The 26,323-nt window shown below is 34.2% G+C and overlaps 1 protein-coding gene and 1 non-coding gene across 3 annotated transcripts; both read left to right on the top strand.

The window, feature by feature from the left end:
• On the top strand, positions 1-24,256 carry LOC130811448 (tubulin-folding cofactor D). Of its 2 annotated transcripts, none has more exons than XM_057677774.1 (17): positions 1-437; positions 2,080-2,627; positions 4,605-4,662; positions 4,989-5,165; positions 8,514-8,699; positions 9,543-9,659; positions 10,169-10,273; positions 12,636-12,806; positions 12,916-13,131; positions 16,789-16,987; positions 19,540-19,745; positions 19,831-20,055; positions 20,136-20,693; positions 20,771-21,040; positions 22,184-22,228; positions 22,845-23,030; positions 23,473-24,256. In XM_057677774.1, exons 1-17 carry the CDS (start codon positions 207-209, stop codon positions 23,752-23,754), a joined length of 3,780 nt encoding a protein of 1,259 aa, XP_057533757.1. In that variant the 5' UTR covers positions 1-206; the 3' UTR covers positions 23,755-24,256. The 2 variants fall into 2 exon arrangements, with proteins under 2 accessions (XP_057533757.1, XP_057533756.1); XM_057677773.1 differs by having other exon boundaries at positions 4,560-4,662.
• Positions 18,043-18,158, top strand: LOC130811945 (U5 spliceosomal RNA). The gene has a single exon (XR_009041557.1). It is a non-coding gene; the product is annotated as a U5 spliceosomal RNA (small nuclear RNA).
• Positions 24,257-26,323: the final 2,067 nt, after the last annotated feature.

Raw genomic sequence — 26,323 nt, 5'->3', positions numbered from 1 at the left:
TAAAAAGTATTGTGTAGGCCCACCGTTTAACGAGTCAAGTAAGCCATGGCTGACGAGTAGCCCGTCCAACGGACAACTGCACCATCCGTGCCGAGATCCTAACTTACGAAGATGTATTAAACTCGAAGTGTCGAACTTTCCACTATCAATCTATTTATTACTGGCGGGAAGTGATATTGGAAAGAGAGGAAAAGAGAACGGTAGCCATGGAAGAAGACTCAATAAAGCTCAACCAAAAACAAGATGAACAAATGACTGACAAGAACACGATGGAAACAAAATCGGAAGATATAGAAGATGACGAACACGCTTGCAAAGACAAGATTTTGCAAAAGTATTTCCTCCAAGAATGGAATGTCATCAAATCTATCATCGATGACATCGTTTCTATTGGTCATGTCGCCGATATTTCTTCCGCTTACAAGATCCGCACCATTGTAATCTCTCTCTCTCTCTCTCTCTCTCTAATTTTTGGAGTTAATTTTCCTATAAATGTTGAATTATTGTTTTGATTTAGTTAAGATTGCTGGTTAATTTGTTTTTGGATTCAATATCAGGGCGTTGATCTGCATTATTGTATTGCTTGTTATAAGGTTTTGTTTTGTTTTGTAGACTTGAGTTGTTGCTGAGACTTTTGGTAGAGGACTGAGCAAGTGTAGTTTGAGATACTCACAATTATTGTTTTGATTTAGTTAAGATTGCTGGTTAATTTATTTATTGATTCAATATCAGGGCGTTGATCTGCATTATTGTATTGATTGTTATAAGGTTTTGTTTTGATTTGTAGACTTGAGTTGTTGCTGAGACATTTGGTAGAGGACTGAGCAAGTGTAGTTTGAGATACTCACAATTATTGTTTTGATTTAGTTAAGATTGCTGGTTAATTTATTTTTGGATTCAATATCAGGGCGTTGATCTGCATTATTGTATTGATTGTTATTAGGTTTTGTTTTGTTTTGTAGACTTGAGTTGTTGCTGATACTTTTGGTAGAGGACTGAGCAGGTGTAGTTTGAGATACTCACTATTATTGTTTTGATTTAGTTAAGATTGCTGGTTAATTTATTTTTGGATTCAATATCAGGGCGTTGATCTGCATTATTGTATTGATTGTTATTAGGTTTTGTTTTGTTTTGTAGACTTGAGTTGTTGCTGAGACTTTTGGTAGAGGACCGAGCAAGTGTAGTTTGAGATACTCACAATTACATTATTATTTAACGTAAAAAAAACCATTTCGGAGAGTTGCCTTGCAATAGCTGATGTATCTTTGTGGTTTCAAATTTCTTAAACTGATTCCCGGATTTTTTTGTTGGTTGTTTTGTAATTCAGTTTAAGGTAATAGATTACTGAGAATGGATGAACTATGGGTAACTTGACATATCCCAGTTTAAGTGTAGGGAAAGAACTCCAAGAAATTTATCCCATAAGCAATATCTATGTTTTTCATATCAGACGTTCATTGCTATTCATACCAATTGCTCGGAATGATAATGCAACTGTGGGTGTGAAATCCATTTCTTAATGATAATGGTGCACCTTTAGTTTGGTGACAAATTTGGTGTTCATTGTTGCATTTTGGGAATGGAATGCTATGCATGCAATTATCTGAAGTTTTGGGAGTATCTACATCCATAAAATTGCCTCTTTTCATCCCTATGAGCAACTGTTATATATTACTGGGACGTGTGTGTGAGTGTCACATTGGAGCCGCTTTTCCTGATTCCGGATGTCGCCATGGGACTGAATACTGATATGCAAAATTGTTAGTAACTCACAAAAAGACAGTGTCCGAATTGGGGCCTGTGTTAGTAGAATTAAAATTAATATTCTAATGCCCATGTGTGAGCTCATTTGAGAGAGAGAAAGGAGCTCATGAGATGAGAAAAGAGACGGAGAGAGAAATTACATGTGAAAATAGGTGATGTTGCAACTTCCCCAAAGCAATTCTTGCTACTCTTTCAAAACAATTGCTGCAACTAGACTGTAAAATAGGAATTATTTGCTTGAGGTCACTCAATATAAGTGTATGGTTAGTGATTTTGCGTTAGTCTAGTGTACTGAAGATTCTTTTTCTTGTGCAGCTGGACAAGTATCAACAGGAAGGACAACTTTTGGAGCCTTACCTTGAAAGCATAGTTTCTCCTTTGATGTCTATCATTCGCACCAAGACAATTGATTTAGGGACAGAGTCAGATGAAATTCTTGAAGTGGTCAAGCCTATTTGCATAATTATTTATACATTAGTAACTGTTTGTGGATTCAAAGCTGTTACCAAGTTCTTCCCACATCAGGTTTCTGATTTAGAGCTTGCCGTGTCTCTCCTGGATAAGTGCCACACTACAAATGCAATATCATCCCTGCGCCAAGAGAGCACTGGAGAAATGGAGGCAAAATGTGTTGTTCTATTATGGCTATCCATTCTTGTTCTGGTTCCATTTGACATTTCTTCTGTTGACACAAGTATTGCTCAAACTTGTCATTTGAAAGGAGATGGGCCACCACCTCTGGTACTTAGAATTTTGGACTTCTCTAAGTACTACCTTTCAAATGCAGGTCCTATGCGTACTATTTCTGCACTGCTACTCTCGAAACTTTTGACACGACCTGATATGCTGAATGCGTTTACCAGGTTTCTTTATAGATCACTTTTTAATTGATTAATGTTTGAAGTCATTTTGAGGGATGAAAATTCTGCATTTGTATTCTAGGGTTGAGTTTTTTCAGGGAAGGGGGGATCGATTGAGGATGTCATTATTTTTCATCAAAAGAGAACATGTTTCCTTGGGCTCTATTTACCAGAGACATGGGCTTACCAATTATTTCTCGTAAATCCATATTGATAGTAAATAGAACTGGAGTTTGGAGGAAGTATATGGTTACCTTTGAATATGGGCTGCATATAGAGCGCTAAGAGCTTTAGCGATTTGTTAGGTTACATGTTATTTTGAAGAGTTGGTTGGAAAATTTGATAGGCATGCTTTTATTTGTGTGATATGGATTGTTTGTCCTGCAAGTGATGGAAATGGGGGTACATTTTTTTTATTTTTTATTTTTTTGATAACACAATAATAATTTCACTATTATTTTGGTTATTTTGGAAGATTAGATGCATTTTCAAGGAGAGTTTTTTTTGGTTTTTATTTTCACCATTTTTTAAAGAGTTGGTTGCATTTTCGGAGAGTTACTTTTCTTATTGCTAACTTTAAACTTATATTGCACTTTCATTTACACTGCCATTCCTCAAATCTGTGTGCATAGTAATAACTTGCAAGTTGCAACAATGTCTCCTGTTGACCTTCTAGAAATGAAAATTGAGTTAAATAGTATGCGATCTTAGCTAGTGAAGACTTGAAGTTTTTCTTAAAAACATTTTCTAACAAGTTGAAATTGTAAACAATAATTTAAATTTCGAAAGAATCGATGAAATTTTCATCGAAGATAATCACATAAAAGCTCTACATAAAATTTCCCTAAAATGGAGGATGTTTATATTCTTGGGATGCCAAATTGTGTTGGAGTAACTGTGTCTAGTTATCAAAAAGGGACTGTTAAAAAAGTCCTTTGCCTTCGTTTCCTTGTGGTAATATTTTTTATTGTTTCTTGTCAAAATAAGTTGAGAGGTTATGAAAGACACGTGTGCAAACTCATGTGCACTAGTGCAATATCTTTTATTTATATATATGTAGAATCATATTGATGCATAGTATTTGAAGGTGATATTGAGTTTGGGGGTGAGGGTGCTAACCCACCCATTCAACCCAACAAGTCAGGGGTTGGGCGACCATTGGTGTGAGGTCTACCACTTTTATTGCGGCTTGTTCATCTAGGTTGGATCGCTCTTGTCTCATTAGGTTTTGTTCCATTTGAATTGTATAGTTCAGTCATTTTATTAGAAGAAGCTGAGATTATCAATGAGCTTGATGCATGCAAAATATGTTGTTTGCGTTAGTCTGTTATGTATTTTGTTTTTCTCGTACGAAAGGACTAAGGTGTTAGTAGGATTTTTATCGTGTAGATTTACTCTTCTAGAGCATAAAACATGTATATTGAAAAGTATCCCTCTATAGGCCATAATTAGCATATGTTATTCTAAACAAAATTGATATCTTTGAATCACTATTGGATTATTTGCTAATTTATGTGTCGGTCCAGCTGTCTTGAGGCCTGCTATATTGTTGAGCATTGTGATGGCCATTTCTTTTGTGGACCTTCACTACCAACACAATCAAGGGTTAGGCCCTGGTTTTAGTTCATCAAATTTCAAGTAATGGCTTATTTTTGAAAATTTTTAAGAATCTGCTCTAACTTAATTGGGAGTACTTGAGTATAATGAACTTTATATTCACCTTTTGTTCATGTTACGTGGTTGAGGTGAGCATTAATTACACGAACCTAGTTAAAGAGCATTGTATGAACTTCTTTTTATGTCTTTTTTGGTTGCTAACTTTGTTGAATACGTATCACATTTGGCTTCCTTCTAGATTCATAAATCTTTTGAATCAATAATTAATATATACAAGTGAGAAAGTTTTCGACTTTTAAAGGTTCATATGTTTTTCAGCTTCACTGAATGGACTCATGAAGTCTTGTCTTCATCATTAAATAGTGTTATGGACAATTTCCGCCTGCTTGGTTCCGTGGAAGCTTTGGCTGCCATTTTCAAGGTTACTTCTTTAATACATGCTTATGGTTCTTTAAGTCAATATGCAAAACTAAATTAAGAGCTTATAAGCAGTGAAACTTGCTGTTTAATTTGCTTTTTTTTTTTGGTTAGTTGTTGGAGGAAAAGGTAGGGACGAGATCAAACAATTACCAATAGAAAAAGGATTATTTTTTAAAACATTATGTCAATGCTTCTTTATTAACACTATTAGGACCTAGATGCTCTTCTACTATATTTGAAGTTATCTTAGTTTTTCTTTGTTATAACTGAAATTTTTGTTGAATTGGTTGCAATTGCACATCAATTTACGGATAATGTTTATTGTAGATTGGTAGCAGAACAAGATTGCTTGACGTGGTTCCAGCTGTTTGGAAGGATGTATCCACATTAATGAACTCTAGTGTGGCAGCACAGAGCCCTTTGATTCGCAAGTATCTTATAAAGGTCACTCAGCGTTTAGGTCTTGTTTGCCTTCCATATCGTTCTCCATCTTGGCACTATAAGGTAAGGATAATTTGAATTCCCTATTCTTCTGCCTCATTAAATTTGCACCTTGTTCTTGGAATTTAAAATGAAGGAACATATTTGATAACATATAGTCAGTAGTGAAAATTTGCATCGCTTTTAGATTCTCCCTTAGTGGTAATATGCTACATTTCTCTATCAGTGGTCAGGGGTTTCGGTATCGTACTTTCTCCTTCATTTCTCCCTTATTGTTTGGATTAAGGCGTTGACATTAATGTTTTATATTCGATTCCCTTTTTTGGTCAGAGATAATATGAAAGTTAAATAATTGTGTTGTTCTCATTCTTATCTATAAATTTGATTCAAGTGGTTTAATTTCAAGCGGCTAAATAATTTACAACAATGGAGCTTATTCTCTTCACTTCCAAAAGAGAGAAAAATATAATTAAATTAAAGATATGAGAATGTAACCAAGGAATTCTCCGTGATTTAAAGAAACCCTTGAAACTTTTGCTGCCATGAGACCATGCACTAGTAGGCAAATGTTGTATCCAAGGAGAGATATTCTTATAGAGTATAAGAGCAAAAATGTCTAGAGATTACTCACTTCACAAAGCCATACTTTTACCATAAGCTATTTAAGTATGAAGTATACTGCTCTTCAGAAAAAAGGTATCAAATAGACTGAAGCAGCTGGGTGAAATCTGTGTAATGTCAAAAGAGGTAATTCCATAGTGTTTTAATCATAACGCATTAAAAACTAGCTTGCCACTGTATAAAATTAAGTTACTTCTGGTCTTTGCACTTGCAAAAATCATATGGAGAAGGTGCTTTACATGAATTATAAATCTGCAGATTACAACATATTAGTGTAATTAAGTTAATCTGAAATCAGCTATAAAGAAATGCTTTACTCTTTTCGGTCTCTTCATTTCAAATCATTGTTTGGAAGATTGAATGACTGTTTGTGGTTTGCAAGTGATTGTTATAAGTTACGCTCAGTATCATAGTGCAAAAATCATATGGATATCTCATGTTTTTTACGGATATTGGCGTTATGCTAACCAAATCAGTGCCCCTTACGACATGTTCAGTATGCCAAAATTGAGTTTTGTTCTAAATGATCTGGCACATCAGATTTGACAAATGATTGTTGAGGAAGGTAGCAACTGGTCAATTAGAGAATAATTAATAGCATCCTTAGCAGCTAGTTGTGTATTTGTTTTAAGCATGGTCTAGTGTGTCATTTACTATTTAAGGATCAATGCATAACTTAGGAGATTCTTGCTAATTAGCTATTGGATGTGTATGTAGGTCTTTAATTGTAACCAAATATGCTAATTGAAATGCTAGCAGCAATAATATCTAGAAGATTGGCCTGACCACTTAAACTATGGTTTTATGCCTTGTGGAATGTCCTTCTACAGCATAATGGAGCACCAAGATTAGAACATTAATTTGTTGAAATTCTGTGTGGCTCTAAAATTGCTAAGTGTTCTATTTTACACCATTTTTAAGGGCTAAGGACTTGTAGTTGTATGAAAATAGTTTAACTTTTTGATTTTATAAAGGGGTGGGTTTCAATATGGTTTAAAATTTTGTGATAGGAAAGGAAATATGAAATCTTGTAAAGATGAGAATTTAAGGATAAACTAATTTTGGGGAAATATGGGAAAATAATCATAAAGATTGAAGCTTTTGAAATACTTTGGGCTTGTGTCACTTTTGGAGCTTATGGAAGCATATTTACAAAGGTTGAAGGTTTATGAAAGCTTTAGTTTTGGCATGAATATGCTAGAAAAAAAATTTTGCTGGCCGACTCTAAAAAGAAATTTAGTTGACTCAGTTACAAGACTAACTCATTAAATGTAAGAGATGACTAAAAGAAAAAAACTTGATGACCTAATTGTGACCGTTGAAACGATGACAAACCTGGTTTTGTAGAAAAGTCAGAGAATTTTCTCTCTTCTCTAAGCAATTTTCACCCATTCCTCTTATACATAACTTAAATATTCTTATAAATTTGGTAGCTGGTAAAAAAAACTTAGAATTGATGGTAAACATTGGGATATAATAGAGAAGCTAATACGTACAATATGATAATTATGTGTTAAATATCATCCTTTTTTTTTTTGATGTGGATGGTTATGCTATATCTTGCAAATATAATGCTTCAAATATGGCATGAAAACTGTATTCATTTCAGATTTTTGTATACCTATGAACCTATATAAAAATCTAGCTTTAAAGAAGATATATTTTACAGTCTATGTGGAAATCCGATAGAGGATCTCTACTTGTTAATCAGAATTCTGCTAGTGGTAGTGCTAGTAAGAAGCACACTTGTTCATCTAAAATTCAAATTATTTAATCTCCTTGTAATGCTAGTAATCTGAAATGGACATAGCACGTAGTAGTTAATCTCTAAGTAACAGTTTCTAAATGTATTGAAATAAAGTTTTGCATGAGATTATTCACGGTGTTGGCTTAGTTTTAAAATGCGCCTCACTTTGCGCCTTGTACGCCTCTAGCTAGGTGTCAAGAGGCGTGTGCCTTTGGCGCATGGATGCACTTGACGCCTTGTGCTCCTCCTTGTTCAAAAAAGAAGTAAAACTCGAAACCCAAATTTACTTGAATATGAAGTTCGAAAAACCGTCGCTTCTTTAAGAAAAATAAAAACCTGGTGAGGAAGAAACTAATTTTGGATATTCTGCATATTCTCATTATAATAGTTATGTGCTAAAGTGGGTTTTACCACCAGGATATTGAATGTTTTGCAAGCTTGTTATACTAAAATATGAATAACATATTTGAAGTAATATATATTTTTTAATATCATTTTTTATGCTTTTTAGTGAAAAAGTGTGTCTCGCCTACAAAAAGCTTGCGCCTAGGCTTTACGGAGCTTTTGCGCCTCGGTGCGCCTCACACTTTTAAAACTAAGAGTGTTGGACTCATATATGCAATTTCGGTCCTATCGTCAAACGGCTTTCGCAGTCAACGCGGATGATTTTACGGTTGTCTCCTATATATTGATTACCGTAAGCTCAAAAACTTACAGTATGGTCGCGATATGGTGATGTGGTCGATATTTCACGCTATTGGAGTACAAGGATGGTAAACTAACCATTAGAAATTTAAGTTGTTCATATAGAACTAATTTTTAGTAAACCATTTCACCTCTTACCCTAGTTATAACATGAGTTTTAAAAGTTTGGGTAACTTTGTTGACCTTACCACTTTAACTTTTCTTAGGGGGTGATCTTTGGCTTTAGGGTATGCAGTATATTTTTTTGCTTGCTTTTAATTTGTATACTATTTAATACTTGCTTTATCACGATATTTATCATTTTCTAAGAAACCTATGATTGTTATACTTCTCTGCAGGGTAGAGTTGCATGTTTGGGGCAAGATCTTTTAGGCTGTAAAAATACAGATCGCTGCTGTCATGGTGTTGACATGAAATCATCCGGCATAAACCAAAGCATAAGCAGTGAAGAAGATGAAGACATGGAGGTTCCAAATCTTGTGGAACAAATTATTGAAGTGCTGTTGACTGGCTTGAAAGATACTGTATGATTGTTTTTTTTTGAAACTGTATGCTTAAATGTTACGTTAAAAATTTTCTCTAGTCCATATGCAATATATTATATCTACAACACTTATACGAATCGTTTAATTTTCTGGTATTACGTTGTTTTTAGGCTTAGAGGTTGTGTATGAACTATGAAGTGCACTTACACTGCCAGTGTTGAGCTAAATTAGATGTTGCTTATGTGTTGACACAGAAGTAGTTGACTTCTTGTGCCATTTATTTAGAATCACTTTTCACGATATGTACGGGGAATGATTTTGAGATTTATGACCTGTAGCCTGACTGTATTCCTCATTTCATGTGCCTATTTTTGTAAGGGAGGCTTTGTTTACAATCTAATAACTTTGATGTGGTTGGAATATGTTGATTAAGTTTGTTATTGTTTAGTCAATTTGTATTTTGGACTTGAAGCACTAGGGGCGTTGTTTATGCCGCCAATTTAAGCTTTGTAAACCAGTAAATTAGCTTCAAATCTTGGTGACTTTAGACCTTGAGAATATATTTGATGTTGGTGTTGCAGCATATTCTATAATTGCTGCCCATCATAAACTTCGTTACCCTCTTAAATAGTGAAGGGGATTACATGAGCTTACACGAGCTTCTGTTTTCTGTGTGTTGGATTTATGATATCTGATGGCCCAAGTGTTGACTCCTATTCTCTTACTTTAGATTAATGATTCTGCTTTCTGTAATTCAGCTTTTTCTGGTTGTTTTTTCTACTTGAACTGGTTGTTAAGGCACAACCTGATATATCCTTTTGAAACTTAGTCTAATTTTGCCTTTCAAAGATTTGCAGTGATGTTATTGTCATATTTTTTCAGGACACTGTTGTTCGTTGGTCTGCAGCCAAAGGTATTGGCCGGGTGACTTCGCGTCTCACATTGTCCCTCTCTGATGAAGTTCTCTCATCTGTGTTAGAGTTATTTTCACCACGTGAGGTAGACTTTGTGGCAGTATCCATTCATATATGCATGCTGATTGATCAAAATGATGTTCACCTTAGGTGAACTCCTCATATTATGTTGGATGTCAATGCACAGCATTCATGTACTCCTTTTGCTCTTTTCTTTTAATCTCTTGTACATGGGGATTGAGGATAGCATACTTGTGTCTTTCTAGTTTCTAATTAATACTTCTATGTGTTTTCCTATAAAAAGTACTTAATTGCTCTCATGTGTATTTGGCAGTTTCAATCCTTTTAAATCATAAATTTTTTTTAACTAAGTATCATGCGTACCCACTCTCTACTAAGATTTGTATTTGTTTCATTTAACATAGATGCTACTGCCCTTTTAGTGCCTTTGTAGATGTATTCATGTTTATTTTTCCTTCAGATTTTCTGGGGGGTTTTGAAGCTTCAACAATTCTGTTAGAAATTATCTTGATTATCTATATAGGTTTTGTGATTGTAAATCTTTAACAAGGTTTGCGTTGCGTTTATTTCCAGGGAGATGGTTCATGGCATGGAGGTTGCCTTGCCTTGGCTGAACTTGCTCGTAGGGGATTGCTATTGCCAGTTAGTCTTCCAAAAGTTGTTAATGTCGTTGCAAAGGTTAGATAATCTGTTATGGACATGTCTCTGTGCTAATTTAGGATGTCTTGATTTTCGTGCATGTGTACATTCAGCTTATTCTATTTATGGTCATGGGGTTATATGAAAGTGGTAAGACTTCCATCTTTATGGATCTAGATTCAATATACCATTTTATTAAAGGAAAGAAGAAGGGTAGGGGAAGGAAAGTGAGGGATGATTGATTGTTCTTCTAAGTCTTTTTAATCTAGGAAGAATTTGTTTAGCACAAAATGTAAATGAATCTTCCTATCCAATTCTCATCTCTTCGTTTCTCTCCCCTTCACTTTTGGTATCCAAATGAATGAAATGTTATCCCTCCAGTTTCATCCCCTTCCGTTCTCACTGTTTTATTCCATCTAAACATAGCATTAGTGTCTCGTCTATCTCAACCAAAACCATACCAATTATACCAAAATGCTTATCCTTTGAGATGCAGTCAACCAAGTAACAATGCTACATTGCGTATTTGCTAATAGACTAACATAAACCATGCAGGAAAGCTTAACTATTAATGCATGCTATTGAACACCAATCTTACTTTTTTTTGAATTGTTTTGAATTCAACACTTGTAAAATGCCATGGAACAACTGATGTTTAGAATAAACTGATTAAGGGAAGTTATAATACGTAAGAAGTAATATTACAAAAAAGTGTTCTCACTTAATTTCAAATGATTGTTTCATGCATTGTTACCAGAAACTGAAAACTTCCGCTCTTTCAGAACCTTGTTCCCAAAACTCTAAATTAATGTTTCCGAAACTACATTCTTCATATGTTGTCTTTATTCAAGCCCAAAACAATATATAATATCATAAGCCCTTCCTTTCTTTAATGTTTTTTCTTTTTACTCATTTTTTTTCATACCCTTTCTTTACTCATTTTTTATTGCTATAAAATATACGTTGTCTACGTTTCCAAAGCTCTAAAATTAATGTTTCTCGTTTTTGCTTCCGTTTCTCGCATTGAACCGAATCCCTTAGATAACATTGGTTTGATGAGTAATGGCTTCACCTTGTTTATATCCTGTTTGTCTAAACATTCCTTGCTATATATTTGTATTGATTAGTTTATTCACCCTTTTCTTCTCACGCCATTATGCAAATACAAAGATCTTCTTCAGTCTAAAAAGTAAATTCAAAGTTTTTTTTTTTTTTTTTTTTTTTTTTTTCACATGAAGCTCAAAGTTTGCAAAACAATTTTATCTTGAGTAAACTTTCATGTATTTATGTTGAGATAACTTTCATCAATGTAAATCAACATGCAAAATTACTATTGAGTTTTTCTTTTTTTTTTCTTTTTTAATTTGCTCTAAGATTGTAAGTTCGATTTTGACTTCTTAAGGTCAAGAAGTCCCAATTTCATCTTGTTGAGAACACAAGATTGCATATTCTTTTCTAATAGCTTGAATTAGTATCTTTAAAATATTCTATTATGTCATGTTTGGGAACAATGATTTCATTTGGAAATTTGGAATTGGCTCAAATTTATTGTTTGGCAAATCAAAAATTTTCAAATTTGGATTTGAATCCAATTCCATCATTGTTTTTAAAGTAGTTAAAGTTAAGAATTTGAGAATTACTACCCAAACCTTGTTATTCTCAAATTCTTCATTTATGATTTCATAATTGAAATTCATAATTTGAAATGAAATACTTGTTTCCAAACACTACATTATAGAAATTGCTAACACTTAACCCCTGGTATAGTTAGCATGAATACCATGTGAGCAAATGTTACCCAAATTGATTACTACTTCACTATGCTGAATAATACCTTCGTGAACTTTATGCTCATACTAGAGGAATGCGTAGTCATCCAACACAAACTCCTATCCTTGATATTTGTTTCCTTAAGATTGACCCTTTGCTCTATACAAATTTTGGGATCAAGGTTTTGGCATCCTTATTGTTTCTGATATGAGATTTCATAAATTCCAAAACTTGAATTGCATGTTATAGCAACTAGCTGGACTGCTGAATTATCGACGCACCATACCAAACTGATTCTTGGTGTTCATGCATGATTTTTGTTATGCAAATATTGATTCTCCAGCCACCTGTCATATTAAGTGGTTATGGATTTGGCATTTTTTGTTGTATGTTATAGGCATTTTATGGCTTATCACATTTAATACTATAAAAATTGCTCTGATGACTCTGTGGAATTCTAAAGATCTCGTCCCTGCTTTCTCTTAGATTAGTTTGATTGCTGAACTTATGGCTCTTGCTCACAATTATATGTTTGAGTGTTAAATCTTTAGCAAGTCTTTTGATGAATATTATTTAAGCATTGTATTTGTTAGGGTGCAGATGATGATCCTTGTCCATTTCATTTTATCAGGCGTTACATTATGAAGTTCGGAGGGGTCCACACAGTGTTGGAGCGCATGTACGTGATGCTGCTGCTTATGTTTGCTGGGCATTTGGTCGTTCATATTATCATACTGACATGAGAAGTATCCTAGAACAACTTGCCCCTCATCTTTTGACAATTGCTTGTTATGACCGTGAGGTGTCTATTTATCTTTCATTTAATTTTTCTGAATAGTTAGATACTGATTTAAGCTCTGGCCTCTGGGATTGATTCTTGTCTGCTTAATCTTTAAAATTTTGATCATCAGGTTAATTGTAGACGAGCAGCAGCAGCAGCCTTTCAGGAAAATGTTGGAAGACAAGGAAATTATCCGCATGGTATTGACATTGTGAACACTGCAGATTACTTTGCTCTTTCTTCACGTGAAAACTCATATCTTAATGTGGCTGTCAGAATTGCCAAGTATGAGGGGTATCTATACTCTTTTGTGGATGAACTCCTGTCTAGCAAAATGTGTCACTGGGTATGAGTGATGCTCATCTGTCTCTCCTGTTAATTTATACTTATATCTTCAGTTACTTGCTTCTTGCATATGTTTAGTTGTAGTATATTGCACATGTTGCTACTTGCTAGCTGTTCTCGTGTTTAAACTAGGGGGACTAGTTTTCAGAAATGAAAAACTTGTGTTTGATAAGGAACACTCTCTTAAATCAAAATAGTATGCAGGGATTACTCACTAAACCTTACTAGGTTGTAATATTAATTTCAAGAACACTCAACTCAAATTAATATATTTCTAATTAAAATGTATGGAACTCTCACAAACACTTTAATTTTATCAAATGTTAGAACACTCACAATTTGGATAAACATTCAATACTTAAACACAATTATATGAATACTAAAAAGTTTTACTACTCATGAAATGTAATTCGAAATCAGGCTTGTATCATCAATTATGTCTTTATATTGGCTCAAAATACATCATAATTTTTAGGTAAATAAAGTCATTCACTTGATTAGAAATCAACCAAGTAAATGATAATTAACACTACAAATATTTTGAACAATGAATCCTAGAAACGTAGGATACCAAACAGCTATAAACAGCTAAAAACAATATCATTTGCTAAAAAATCAGAAATAAACATCTTTAAATTCTAACTGTTGAATGCATAAACTTCTTCCTTCATTTGATGCTAGATAATCTTCAAAAAGAACTATGCCTTGGATGCTGTTTAGACATGGAATGTTTGCCCTTGGATGCTCTTCTCTTCGAAAACTTGGATGCTCACTAAACAGCCATATGAATTAACATCAGGAATGCATCCCTTTGAATGAGAGTTAAACCATGTGCATTAAATTGCTTCTACGTTTGGGTGCTCTTTGAAATCAGCCATTAACCATAAAACAAAAGAGTTATGGTTTGCACATTGATAGCTGAATTAATACACTCTAGCAGCAATAATGAACCAGTAAAGGAAAGAAAACATGCGAATAAGAGCCAAATAAATAAACATTGCCTTAATCTCCATTCAAAGTTTTCTTATTTCCCTTTGGTATACTGATTTAAATGAGGGCAATAATCTGCAACACTTACCCCCTTAAATGGCCGAATAAAAGAGTCAACAATCAGGAATATTTCCTCATCAATTCTTCCTTATTATGTAAAATATATCAGCAACTAATTTTCAATTTAACCAAGGAAATAATACCATAAATGTGTGGTTGAACTGAGTAAAACCTAGTAACTCCCTTAAAAAAACGTGGCATTTTATGCATCATCAAAGATTAATTATCATGTTAATGTCCCTGGCCAGATTAAGTAACAACATATCCATGCAATTCGAATGGACCATGCAAGTATTTTCATAAGTGACTTGAATAAGAAGACTTTATATTGATTGAGACAATGACCCTTCTGTCCTTGACTTCGTATAATCCCCATAAAAAAGAGCTCAAATGAATTTTTTTTGGCTTTTCTCAATGAGAAAAAATACATAAAAAGTTCATTATAAAAAATGATAAAATGGTCATGATTACATCAGTGTTGCTGCGTCTTTTACTGGTCTCAGAATTACATTTTTGATCCCTGTGGGTGGCTGATTCTTTAGTTACTTGACTGGCTTCTAATACCAGCTCTTATTCTCGAAATGTGCATCCTGTTCTCTTAGAAACTGTCTTTATTGATGCACTTTTGGAGACTATATCTGTCCGCATTGATGAAATCATAACGAAACAATCCCAAATAAAGAGCATTTGCAATGGAGCAGGGTAGCTTCAGATATGTAACTCATTTTACTCTAAACACGCTATTGATATTTCATTTAGGCACTTTTAATGTTGATTTTGTTAGATTCATTTTGTGTGGATGCAATCTACGCTTGTTTTAGATAATAGATTGCTTGTATTAAGTAGTAGCATATGTAATGTATCCTCAATTAATTTCAAGCCTTTATGCTATAATGTATTAATTGTAACATGTATTGCTTTTTTTGGAGAGGTGATGCAAGCAATAGGGGTTCCCCCATATGGACTTTGAACACAATAGCTTGTGTGGGATCTAGCTATGGTTAACTATGTTTTATTAGGGAAAATGTTTTCTGTACTTGTAATTTTATGGTTGAATTGCATTATGTGAACTTGAGAATTAATCAAATACGTGACAATGAGTAGATTAGATGTCTAATAATCTTGTCTTTTAAAAGCTATCTGGAGTACAGTTCTTTGTTGCTGACTGATGATATGAGTGCTTGTTATGTTGCCCAATTCTGTGAATAATTGTGCTTGGTATCATAGGTAAAACCTCCTCCGTTTTTACAAGGGTAAGGTTACATTCAGATGTAGATACACTTTGGGGTAATGGAATTTTGTTGTACATATACTACGAAACTCTTGGTACTGGTCCTTGTGGTCTAATACACACGTTTTTCATCTCAAATGTTCCTGCTTCAGCTACATGTGTGACTTACAGATTCATTTGTTAGAGTTACCCAGCTAACACAATAGAAGAAAAAAGGAAATTTCTGAAAATTAAATCATGGAAGCATATCAACTTGCAAAGGCAAAAATCTGTAAAGAGAAAACTTTTGGTTTATCTTTTATCAGCAAATGAGAAGAATCGGGCTCATAAAATATTAGAAGGCTGGGAAGAAGCATTTTCAGAAAATTAAACCTTTAGCTTAAAATTGTTGCCTTTACAGTTAATACCAAACCTCTTTATTGTTTTCTCTCTTTTGTAATTCTTTCCCCTTGAACTAATCTTCTAGTAAAGCTGTGTATGCTCTATCTAAAGTTCTAAATTTCCCTTTTATTAAACTTACATTTTTTTTTTTTGTGTTCAGAATGTAAAGCATATGCTTCATTGTTTTATGCCCTTTCTCTCGCTCCTACTGAATCATTGAAGCGCAAAACATGAAACTTTGATTTGTACCACATTTCTAACCGTTCGTGCCGAAACGATACGGAAACTCGATTTGAATCACTAAATTAACATTTCTCAAATGCATTTAGATCTAAAAGCTTTTTTTTCTTTTTCTTTTACTGATATGATTATGTTATTTCTACCTTTGTGATGTAAGACTTTTGATTACTGCTGTGGTTATATTTCCTACTTATGATCAATGTATTTGGACAACCTAATGGCCCTATCTTAGCTTCTATTTGATCAAATTTCGTTACCTGCGGTTCCTAAACACCAAATTGATGTATCTTGATTCGTTTCTTAATCAGATTTCATTTCTTGCAACATTGTACCGAGTACTTGTTAGTTGTTACTTCTCAATTTTCTTTCGACTTCCAATTCTTTTGGCTCAGACATCACGTGTTGCCTGAGAATGACTTGAGTTGCTGAAGAAATTATCTTTGAACCAGAAGCTCTGACTTTTAATATCATTCATATGATAATTTGAGAGACCTAAGTGGCGAAATTCGTACAATTTTTGTGGTCCAATTGGTTCTTACTGTGCTTTATGTCCATCAAACTTGTTTGCATTAGCCCTTGTAGCTCATCTGTCATACCTGCTAGAGGCAGGATCGTTAATTAATAGGATGTTTGTATTTTTTAGTTTAGCAGAATAATGCTTTAGATACTTAATATATTATGTGTCATTTTACTTGCTTTCGCTTGGTGGTCAGCTGTCAAGTTTGGTTACTGTGTGACTCTCTTATAAATTTTCAGGATAAAGGCTTAAGAGAACTTGCTGCGAAAGCCCTTTCTGCCCTTGTGAATTATGATCCTGAGTATTATGCAAATATTGTTCTGGATAAGATAATACCGAGCACTCTTTCAGCTGATTTGTATATGCGTCATGGTGCAACATTAGCTGCTGGTGAAGTCGTTTTGGCACTACATAAACGCAATTATAGCCTGTCTTCGGGTTAGTTTTGGTTATTTAAAGCTTTTGCAGCTATTAATTTAATTGGAAAACAATTACTACAGATATTAGGATAGTCTTCACCCAATACAGAATGGATTGACTGTTTCAGTTATGGCTTGACATAATTAGCTCCAAACTTAGGAACTATTTGCATTTTATGTGATTGTACTTTAAGGCTGTTTCTTAATATCTCATTTTTTAGTTTGCAGTAGCTGTTTCTTTAAGATCTCACTTTTGGTATTTGTTTATATGTAATTGTAATGTTGTTCTCAATTAGAGCTGTTCAAAACAAACCCGACCCGAAAATCCGACTCGGAATTGAAAATTATCCGACCCGAAAAATATAAGTTTTTTAGGTTTACCGAACCGCAATTACCCGAACCGATACTTCACTCGAACCGTTTGATAACCGAAAAGGGCAAAATCGAACTCGAACTGCAACCGAATTTTATAACCGACATATAAACCTTAACCGATGTTACCCGAATTGAACAGTAATCGACCCGAGTCAAATCCGACCCGAATTATGCACGTAACCGAATGTAACCTGACTAAAACCGATTAAGATCGAACTGTTTTTAACCCGAACTGATACAAACCCGATCGATTATTAATCGAACTATTTTTAACCCGAACTGATACAAACCCGAACCGATTGTAAATCGAACTGTTATAAATCCAAATCAAATTTTCACCTAATTTTAGCAAATTAAGTCCAATTTCAGTTTTCTAATAATACGGAAAAAGGAAGAACACAAGTTCTATACAGAATAGATTGCATACAGAATATATATATATATATATATATATATATATATATATATATATATATATATATATATATATATATATATATATATATTGAATTTAAGACAGATCAACATTTGCCAAATACTTTGTAAAACTAAGATAATACCAATTACCATGTATTGAGGGATTTGTCAGCTGAAGATGACTTTCAATAACAAAGGAAGTTGTCCCACATCGGCTATGAAAGATACTAATAAAAGAAAATTCCTTTAAATCACTTCCACAAATCTCATACCAACTTACGCAGCCACGCCGTGAGCACAAAGCGAACTATTCTTTCGCCTTTTACTAAAGAATACCGTGTGCTCGCTACATTAAGTGGCATACGTTTATTTTTGGAGGAAGCCTTTAATTAAGGTTAAATGGGTCAAATGACCTGAAATATATGAATTTAATGACCTAAAAAAAAAGTAGGCTAAATGGGTCATTAGCAGGTTGATCCGATCTGCTACAGATCAGGTCGGGGTTTTTATTTTTGACCCATTAATTAAATGGGTCAGGTTCAGGTTAAGGGTTTATTGACCCATTTATATATGATCCGAACCTGCAAATGACCCAACCCGACCTGTTTGACACCCCTATCTGCTATATCTGATAAAACAATCGGTAATTATTTTTTGTAAGTAAATGAGCATACATCAATTAAAAACCTGACTATTTCGATATTGACCCGATCAGTAGTTATCCGTAACCGATAACTACTCGAAAAATAAAGCTCGAACCCGATCTGTACCCGAAAAAACCGAACCAATTAGTAATCGATGACAACCCGAGACCGATTGACACTCGACACGAACTTCAACCGACACCGAACTGATGCTAACCCGATAGCTTGAATAACCGATCTCTAACCGACTCGACCCGAGTGTGACCCGTTGTAACACACAGACGAAAAATAACCGATCTGAAATGCAACCGAACCGAATAACACCCGTCCGAAACCGACCCGATCAACCGAATGAACACCTCTATTCTCAATGAATTAAAGAATCATCCTTGCTTTGTTAAATAGAATAGATATCGACTTTACTAAATCGTGTTTTTCTAGTCTTGTTTTACTGCAATTGGTGAGGGCGTATGATGCCCTTTTTCATAGCCTTTGACTAAAATGCTGAAGACAAGCTGCTCTATATCTTACCCGTTACTTGGCTCTATATCAACCATGCTGATCTCGATCTTGATATTATTACTTTTTCTGAGAACCTAACGAGCTGAAAGCATGCTACCCTTAGCAGTCTATTCTTTTTGTTAGAGATGGTAATATATTTTATGTTTTAACATGTAAATGATGAGCAGACCATTCTTCTGATAATTGATGAAGCAAGTTTTATTCTTGGACATCAATCTTTCTAAAATTACCATTATTGGTGTCGGGACTCGGGAGTGCTTGCAATTGTGACTGGTCCTCTGATTTATCCGAACTGTTCTTTTTCCTGATAGTTTTTTACCAGTACTTTGAATTTGTTATTTTCAATGTATACTTAGAATTGATTTATGTTCTCTTTTGTTTTTAAATTTGCAATATTTGAAAGTTGCTTTTTAATGCATTGTTGGAAAATCCCCTTCCTTTGAGCCTTTATGGGTTTTCTGGACTAAAGTCTTTCTGATATTCAGTGCCCTTTGCTCGTGTTGTGTAATTGTAATTCCTGGGAAAATTTCAGGTCCACTGTTGTGCTTTGGTTGTTTCAATTTTCTAATTGAAAATTCTTCATCCAGAAAATATTAAATCTTTGCTATTGCAGATAAGCAGAAACAAGTTGCTGGCCTTGTTCCTGCTATTGAGAAAGCACGCCTATATCGTGGCAAGGGAGGAGAAATAATGCGTGCAGCTGTTTCTCGGTTTATTGAGTGCTCCTCTATAGCTCATATATCATTACCGAACAAAATAAGACTAAGTTTACTTGACACACTTGATGAGAACCTAAGGCATCCAAATTCCCAAATACAGGTGTATTTTCTTGCCTCAACATGTTTATGCATGGTTTAGCCCTGAATCTATGAAGCCTAACTTTATAGTTCAAAATTTTGAGCAGATAACTGCTGTTGATGCCCTGAAACACTTCGTTCCAGCATACCTCCAAGCGACAGATGGTACAGGTCTGTCTGATATAACATCTAAGTATGTTGAGCAACTAAGTGATTCTAATGTGGCAGTAAGAAGAGGCTCTGCGTTGGTACTTGGTATTTTGCCTTATGAATTTCTTGCTAAAGGATGGAAGGATGTACTCTCAAAGCTTGCTAAGTCATGTGAAATTGAAGTAATAGACCCTTTCTTTATGCCCCTTTCCTAAAGCAGCTTTCATGGTTAACTGGAGCAACTGAAATGACTTTTTTCCAGGAAAATCCTGAAGATCGGGATGCTGAAGCCCGGGTAAATGCTGTTAAAAGTCTTGCCGCTGTGTGTGAAATTTTGACTGCTTCAAGAACCAGTACGTCTCTGCAATTTTGGGTGGATGACATGCCCCTTTTTCTCCTCATTAAAAATGAGGTTATGAGGAGCTTATTCAAAGCCCTTGATGATTATTCTGTGGACAACAGAGGCGATGTTGGTTCTTGGGTTCGTGAGGCTGCTATGGATGCCCTTGAGAGATGTACTTATATACTTTGTAGAAGAGATGCTATACATTCTGAAAAAGGAATAAAAGAATTTTCACAAGTCTTGAAACATGATGTAAGCCAAAATAACCAGGTGAACTCATTATTTACTGAAGAAATGGCTGTCAATTTAGTGGAAGGAATTGTTAAACAAGCTGTAGAAAAAATGGATAAGCTAAGAGAAATTGCTGCCAAGGTTCTTCAAAGGATTCTTTACAACAAAACTATATATGTCCCCTTCATACCTTACAGGGAAAAGTTGGAAGGAATTATACCTAAAGATACAGATTTGAAGTGGGGGGTATATTTGTTCTATCTGAGTCATGTCATATTTTTATTTAGATTAAATTTTATCCTGATGGAGATTTTTTCTTGTAGGTACCTACACTGTCATATCCTCGTTTTATACAGTTACTTGAGATTAGTTGTTACAGCAGATCTTTGCTTTCTGGACTGGTTATAGCAATTGGTGGGTTACAAGAATCTCTTGGAAAAGCATCACTTGCAGCTTTATTAGATTATCTGCGAGCGAATAAAACTGAAAGGCTTGAGGATAGAGTTTCTCGGGAACTCAATTTATCCACAGTTATACTTTGGGTCCTGCAGAAATATAAAAAATGTGATAGAGTTATCATACCTACTATGAAGGTATTTTACTACTGACCTCTTCAAGGTGTTAACGGGACCATTAACGTACTCCTAGGTTATTCTTTTTGTTTTCATTCAGATTATCGAAGATGCTTTAATGGCTAAGTATCTGGTACTTAGATGCTAGTGATAATTTATTGCGAAATTTGTTAGAACATAATCTGTACTAGCTTTTAGATTTGTTGGACCACTTGAAAAGTTGTCTTGATTATACTTGCATTTTTGGGTGAGCTCCTAATTGCTGATTAATGGAGTTTGTTAGCTGCTCCAATCAATTTTTTTTACTCTTGTGCTAGCAGTGCACCCATACTGGATTTGCAATTGGGTGGTTTTGGATGATTTTGCATTCTGCTATGAAGTATGAACTATGATATAGACAAATTTAAACTACCTTAATCCACATCTGTTTTTTATCAACCAAATCAAGCTTTAGTCATAATTTGATTATAGATGTTGATCCATTTGGAACCTATGTTACTTAGAATCTTCATTTTACCTTGAAGTACATGTGTTGAATCCTCGAGACTTGGACATGGGGCACACTTAGGCACTTCATTTTGGACCATAATATGTGAAATGTTTTCGTAAAATATCCAAGTCTAGCACTTGTATATGTACCCGTATTGAATATGAGTCCCCGAGTATGAGTAACATAGTCTGGAACATATTATGTTATCAAATATTGTGATGCTAATTTCTCTTTCATTTTCTAGTAAGAGGTGGGGGGAGCTGATATTATGCAAGCTAATGTGAGGCAAGTGAGGAATACACATATAATTTTATTTTACCTTCATACCTGCAAGCAAGCTGATTACAGACCCCAGTCATTTTATCAGGACTGATTCAAATAACTAGCTGCTTGTATTTTGAGCTTCTAGATGTCACTGAGTTGAATATTTTTTGGTGCAATGGGATTGTCTCACTTGATTAAATATTTTTTTCTTTTATTGATTTTTTGGGGGATATTTATTGAAGCTATCAGAATGTTCTGGAGTTGCTGACATGCATTGTTGATCTCTTTGTTTTCTTGTTCTCTAGTGGTAATTTTTCTCATGGCAAATGGTTATGTATCTTCTATCCATTTTCTATGACTCATGATATATTAATAGTTTTGCATTACTGAGTTTTCTTACTTTGTTTCAGACTATGGACATTCTATTCAGTAAGAAGTTTTTCCTAAGCATGGAGGTATTTTTCTGCTGTCACTTGTATTTTTTAATATTTGGACCCTTGCAGGATCCTCATATATGTCTTCTGTCTGAATTATTGGTGTAAAATTCCGCAACAGGAACAGCAGACTTTCTAATTGTACTTGAAAGCTGTGGAGCAATAAAATCTTTAATTATGAGGGAACATTGATGTTAAACTACATACTCGCATCTTATTTGCTAAGTGGTTTGCCAGTCATTCAGCAGTTCATTTACCGGAGAAGGATTTCCCAATTCTATGATAACATGTTACTTTTTCCCACCTTGTCCTGTCTACCAAATCTCCCTCATTGGGACCTGTACCCACTTTAAATCTTGAGTTGGGATGGGCGGAGTATATAATGAAAACACTGAAGAATAGATCAGCTTCTTTATTGTTATAGATATAGATACTAATATGTTACTTACCATAAATTCCCTTCCATATTTTGCATACTATCTGCTGTATACGCTTTTATTTGTTAGAAAACCTTGCTTATATTCACGTTTGATGCTCCCTAAAAAATCTGGCTCCCGTCTAATGTGTAGTTTCAGTCTTTTAACTGGTATGATGGTGCATCCTTGCTGATAGACGTGCCATTGTTCATTGCTTGCAGGCTCATACAGCAGCTTTCTGTGAAGGAGTGTTGGATTCAATTAAAGTGGAGTTGCGGGTTTGCAGAGACTTCTCAAAGTTGTCTTCAGGAATTTCTATACTTGGTTATATTGCTTCCATTTCTGAACCAATCAACGTTCAAGCCTTTGCCCATTTGCTCTCTTTCCTTGGGCATCGATATCCTAAGGTTTGCCAGCTTCAGAAGTTTTGAATTCTGCATTTTTGCTCTTTATTAATAGTCACATCTGATTTTGGGTGTCGATTTCATGGGTTCAGCTAAACTACCATCATTATCTACTCCCTATTAAATTTATACGTGAAGTACTTCATTACACTTCAAGGGTTTTTTATTTTTCTTCGAAATTCAAGTGTATCATGAAGGGTGTGCGTCCTGCCTGGGCAGTTAGGTTGTGTCAGATGTACACAACATTGAACAACATTACCCTTATAATAAAGAAAGTAGTTGTTTTTGATTGACATTTGACTATAAAACATCAATAACTTCACAAAAAAGACATGCAAACAAATACAGTGAACGATTTGATTATAGTAGTTCATTATAATCTAAAACCAAAAAATCATAATAAATTCAAACTGATGGATGCAACCGCACTTCCTCTTTCTACCAGATTAGGAAAACAGCAGCTGAACAATTATACCTCGTCCTACTACAAAATGTAAATCTGGTAACTAAAAACCAGCTGGAGAAAGCTGTTGAAATTGTTTCTGAAACTTGTTGGGAAGGTGATATAGAAGAAGCATCACGACGAAGATTACTACTATATGAAGTAGCTGGTTTGGATCCTGAAATGTATATCAAAGCCAGCTCTGGTGTGCCGAAGAGGGTGATACAGCAAAAACAGGATGAAAATTCATCTTATTCAGCGTTAGTTGAATCAACCGGATTTTAGGTGTTCACGTTTTATTTATGTCGTCAATTGTGTTCATGTTGTAGTTATATTTTAGATTCCCACCCCTGATTTGGCTTTTGTAAGAGAAAAGATGTGTTTCTTTTGTTTTGGAATGTTGTATACATAAGTTTGTTCTCTCAATGCTCTGGAAATGGTCTCAACTCAAACTAATCGACTCAGCTACACTCTAGCCTTAAAATGGACGTAAGAAAGGACTTAGGTTAGACTTAGGTTAGGATCCTGAGCTTTGAAATCCAATAATCCAGAAAGAACAAGCTGGTCATCGAAATCCAAAAATAAGCTTTTTTATAAAAAAATTCCTAAAATAAGCTTCGGGAAATTTTAGTAAAATAAGTGTCTCATGTATGAGCCTTATGTCTGGTTTGTTCGATTTTTCTAATAGCGGAAAAAAGAAAAAAAAATTACATTGACTTTTTTCGTTGTTATTAACACTGAACAAGGGAAAAAAAATAGGAAAATTATCAACGACACACCTGAGTTTTAACTTTTTATCAATGGTACTCATATGTTTTTTTATTATGAATGGTATCTTCATGTTATTGAGCGTTTTATAATCATAACCTTTTTTTAACTTTTTTCATCCAAAATCGTTCAAAATCATTAATTTTCTTTTATGTTTTGAATTAAAAAATAAAAGGAAAAGAAAAAAGTCAACGAATTTGGATGGAAAAAATTTAAAAAGGTTACAGTTGTAAAATGCTTAATAGTACGAGGGTACCATTGATAATAAAAAAACTTAGGGGTACCATTGATAATTTCCGAAAAAATTACAATTACTTTGAACGTTGTTATTAACGGCGAACAAAGAGTGACAATGTCATAACGTTTGAATGGACAAAATCAATGTTTGTTCTTTGTTGATAACTTTGAAGAACTATTTTTTTTTTTATCCCTTAACATTTTGATGCAGTCTTCTTTTTGTTCGCTATTACTAACAATGAACAAAGTAATTTTCTCTCTTGTTTGCTGTAAGCAACAACGAACAAACCCGATTTTAGGCTGGGCAAGAAGACACTTATTTTAAAAAGTAAGTTTCCGAAACTTATTTTGGGAATGTTTTAAACTTACTTTATTCAATGTATGAATGCCACCCTCAACTCCATCTTGTCCTATTTCTATAACCAACTGCATTTGTAATCTAAACCCCAATACATAAAGTTCACCACCTTCTTATTGGGTCGTCGTCCCTTTTATTTAATGAAATTGTTAAAATTCTCTTAAATCTATTTTTAATTATAAAATCAAATATTATTAAAGCTAAATTTAATAATAATAATTAAATTAAAAAATCAATTTTGAAAAAAAAAACAATTTTTTAAAGTCGAAAAGTAAACCTAATCACACGTTTTGTGTTGAAATTGATACATGATCACTATTTTGGCCAAACATTTTGAAAGTAAAATTATATTACTGTAATGTTTGCGGCATTAGGACCTAGACTTCAAGTTCTTTCCAATGATATATTATCTCCCTAATTCCGATAAACAAGCGAGAAATGATGTCGTTTATAATTTGCATGTGCTGAAATTTGATATATGTTTAATCTTTTGGGCATAACATTTTATAGCAAAATCTTATTAATACAAGATTTGCGGCATTAGAGACTAGACTTCAAGAGTTTTCCAATATCATATTATCTGCTGAATTCTGACAATCGAGCGAGAAATACGACCGTTTAAAGTTTGCAGTAATTTCTAACATTCAGTGGCGCCACCAGACCGCGGTATGGTCGCATAAAATGCGCGACCGGACCGCGGTGGAGTCGGGCATTTTACCCGACCATACTGCTGTTCGGTCACGCGTTTTACGTGAGCATACCGCAGTTCGGTCGCGCGTTTTATGCGACCATATCGCGGTCCGATCGCGTGTGACTAGATGTTAAAAATCCCAACAAATTTTAAACGGTCGTCATTTCTCGCTTGGTTGTCAGAATTGGGCACATAATATGTCGTTGGAAAGCTCTTGAAAGTCTAGTTTCTAATCACGTAAACCTTGCATTAATTTCTTTAAAACTTTATTTCCAAAATATTGAATACGTATCAAATTTCAGCACAAACAAACTTTAAACGGTCGTTATTTCTCGCTCGGTTATCAGAATTGGGCATACACTATATCGTTGGAAAGATCTTAAAGTCTAGGTTCTAATTCCACAAACATTTCAATTATTTTTTTTCCTATTAAAAGTTGTATACAAAAGAGTGAACATGTATCAAATTTCAAAACAAGTATTTTTTTGAAATTAACGATTGTTATCGATGCTTACGGAATCATTTTGATGATGGTGATTATTTTCATTTGCCATAGTGTTTCGATATTGAATTTTAGTTCAAACAGTTACTTAGAGAGAAATTAGAAAGATAAAGTTATGAAATTTCATAAAGGGTAATATTGGAAGCTTACCGCGACTGCCTCTCTCCTATTTATTTTTTTTAATTGAATCGATTTCGAAGCGTACCGAATCATATTGATGCTCATTTTCATTGGCCATTGTAATTCAATATTTAGTTTTTGCTTATTTTAGTTCAATGAGTGTTCGGTGAGAGTTTTA

Source organism: Amaranthus tricolor, chromosome 4 (assembly GCF_026212465.1).
Source record: "Amaranthus tricolor cultivar Red isolate AtriRed21 chromosome 4, ASM2621246v1, whole genome shotgun sequence".
In the NCBI taxonomy this organism is placed as follows: Eukaryota; Viridiplantae; Streptophyta; class Magnoliopsida; order Caryophyllales; family Amaranthaceae; genus Amaranthus; species Amaranthus tricolor.
The sequence above is the reverse complement of the archived record's forward strand: the minus strand, read 5'-3'. Positions and strand labels throughout refer to the sequence as shown.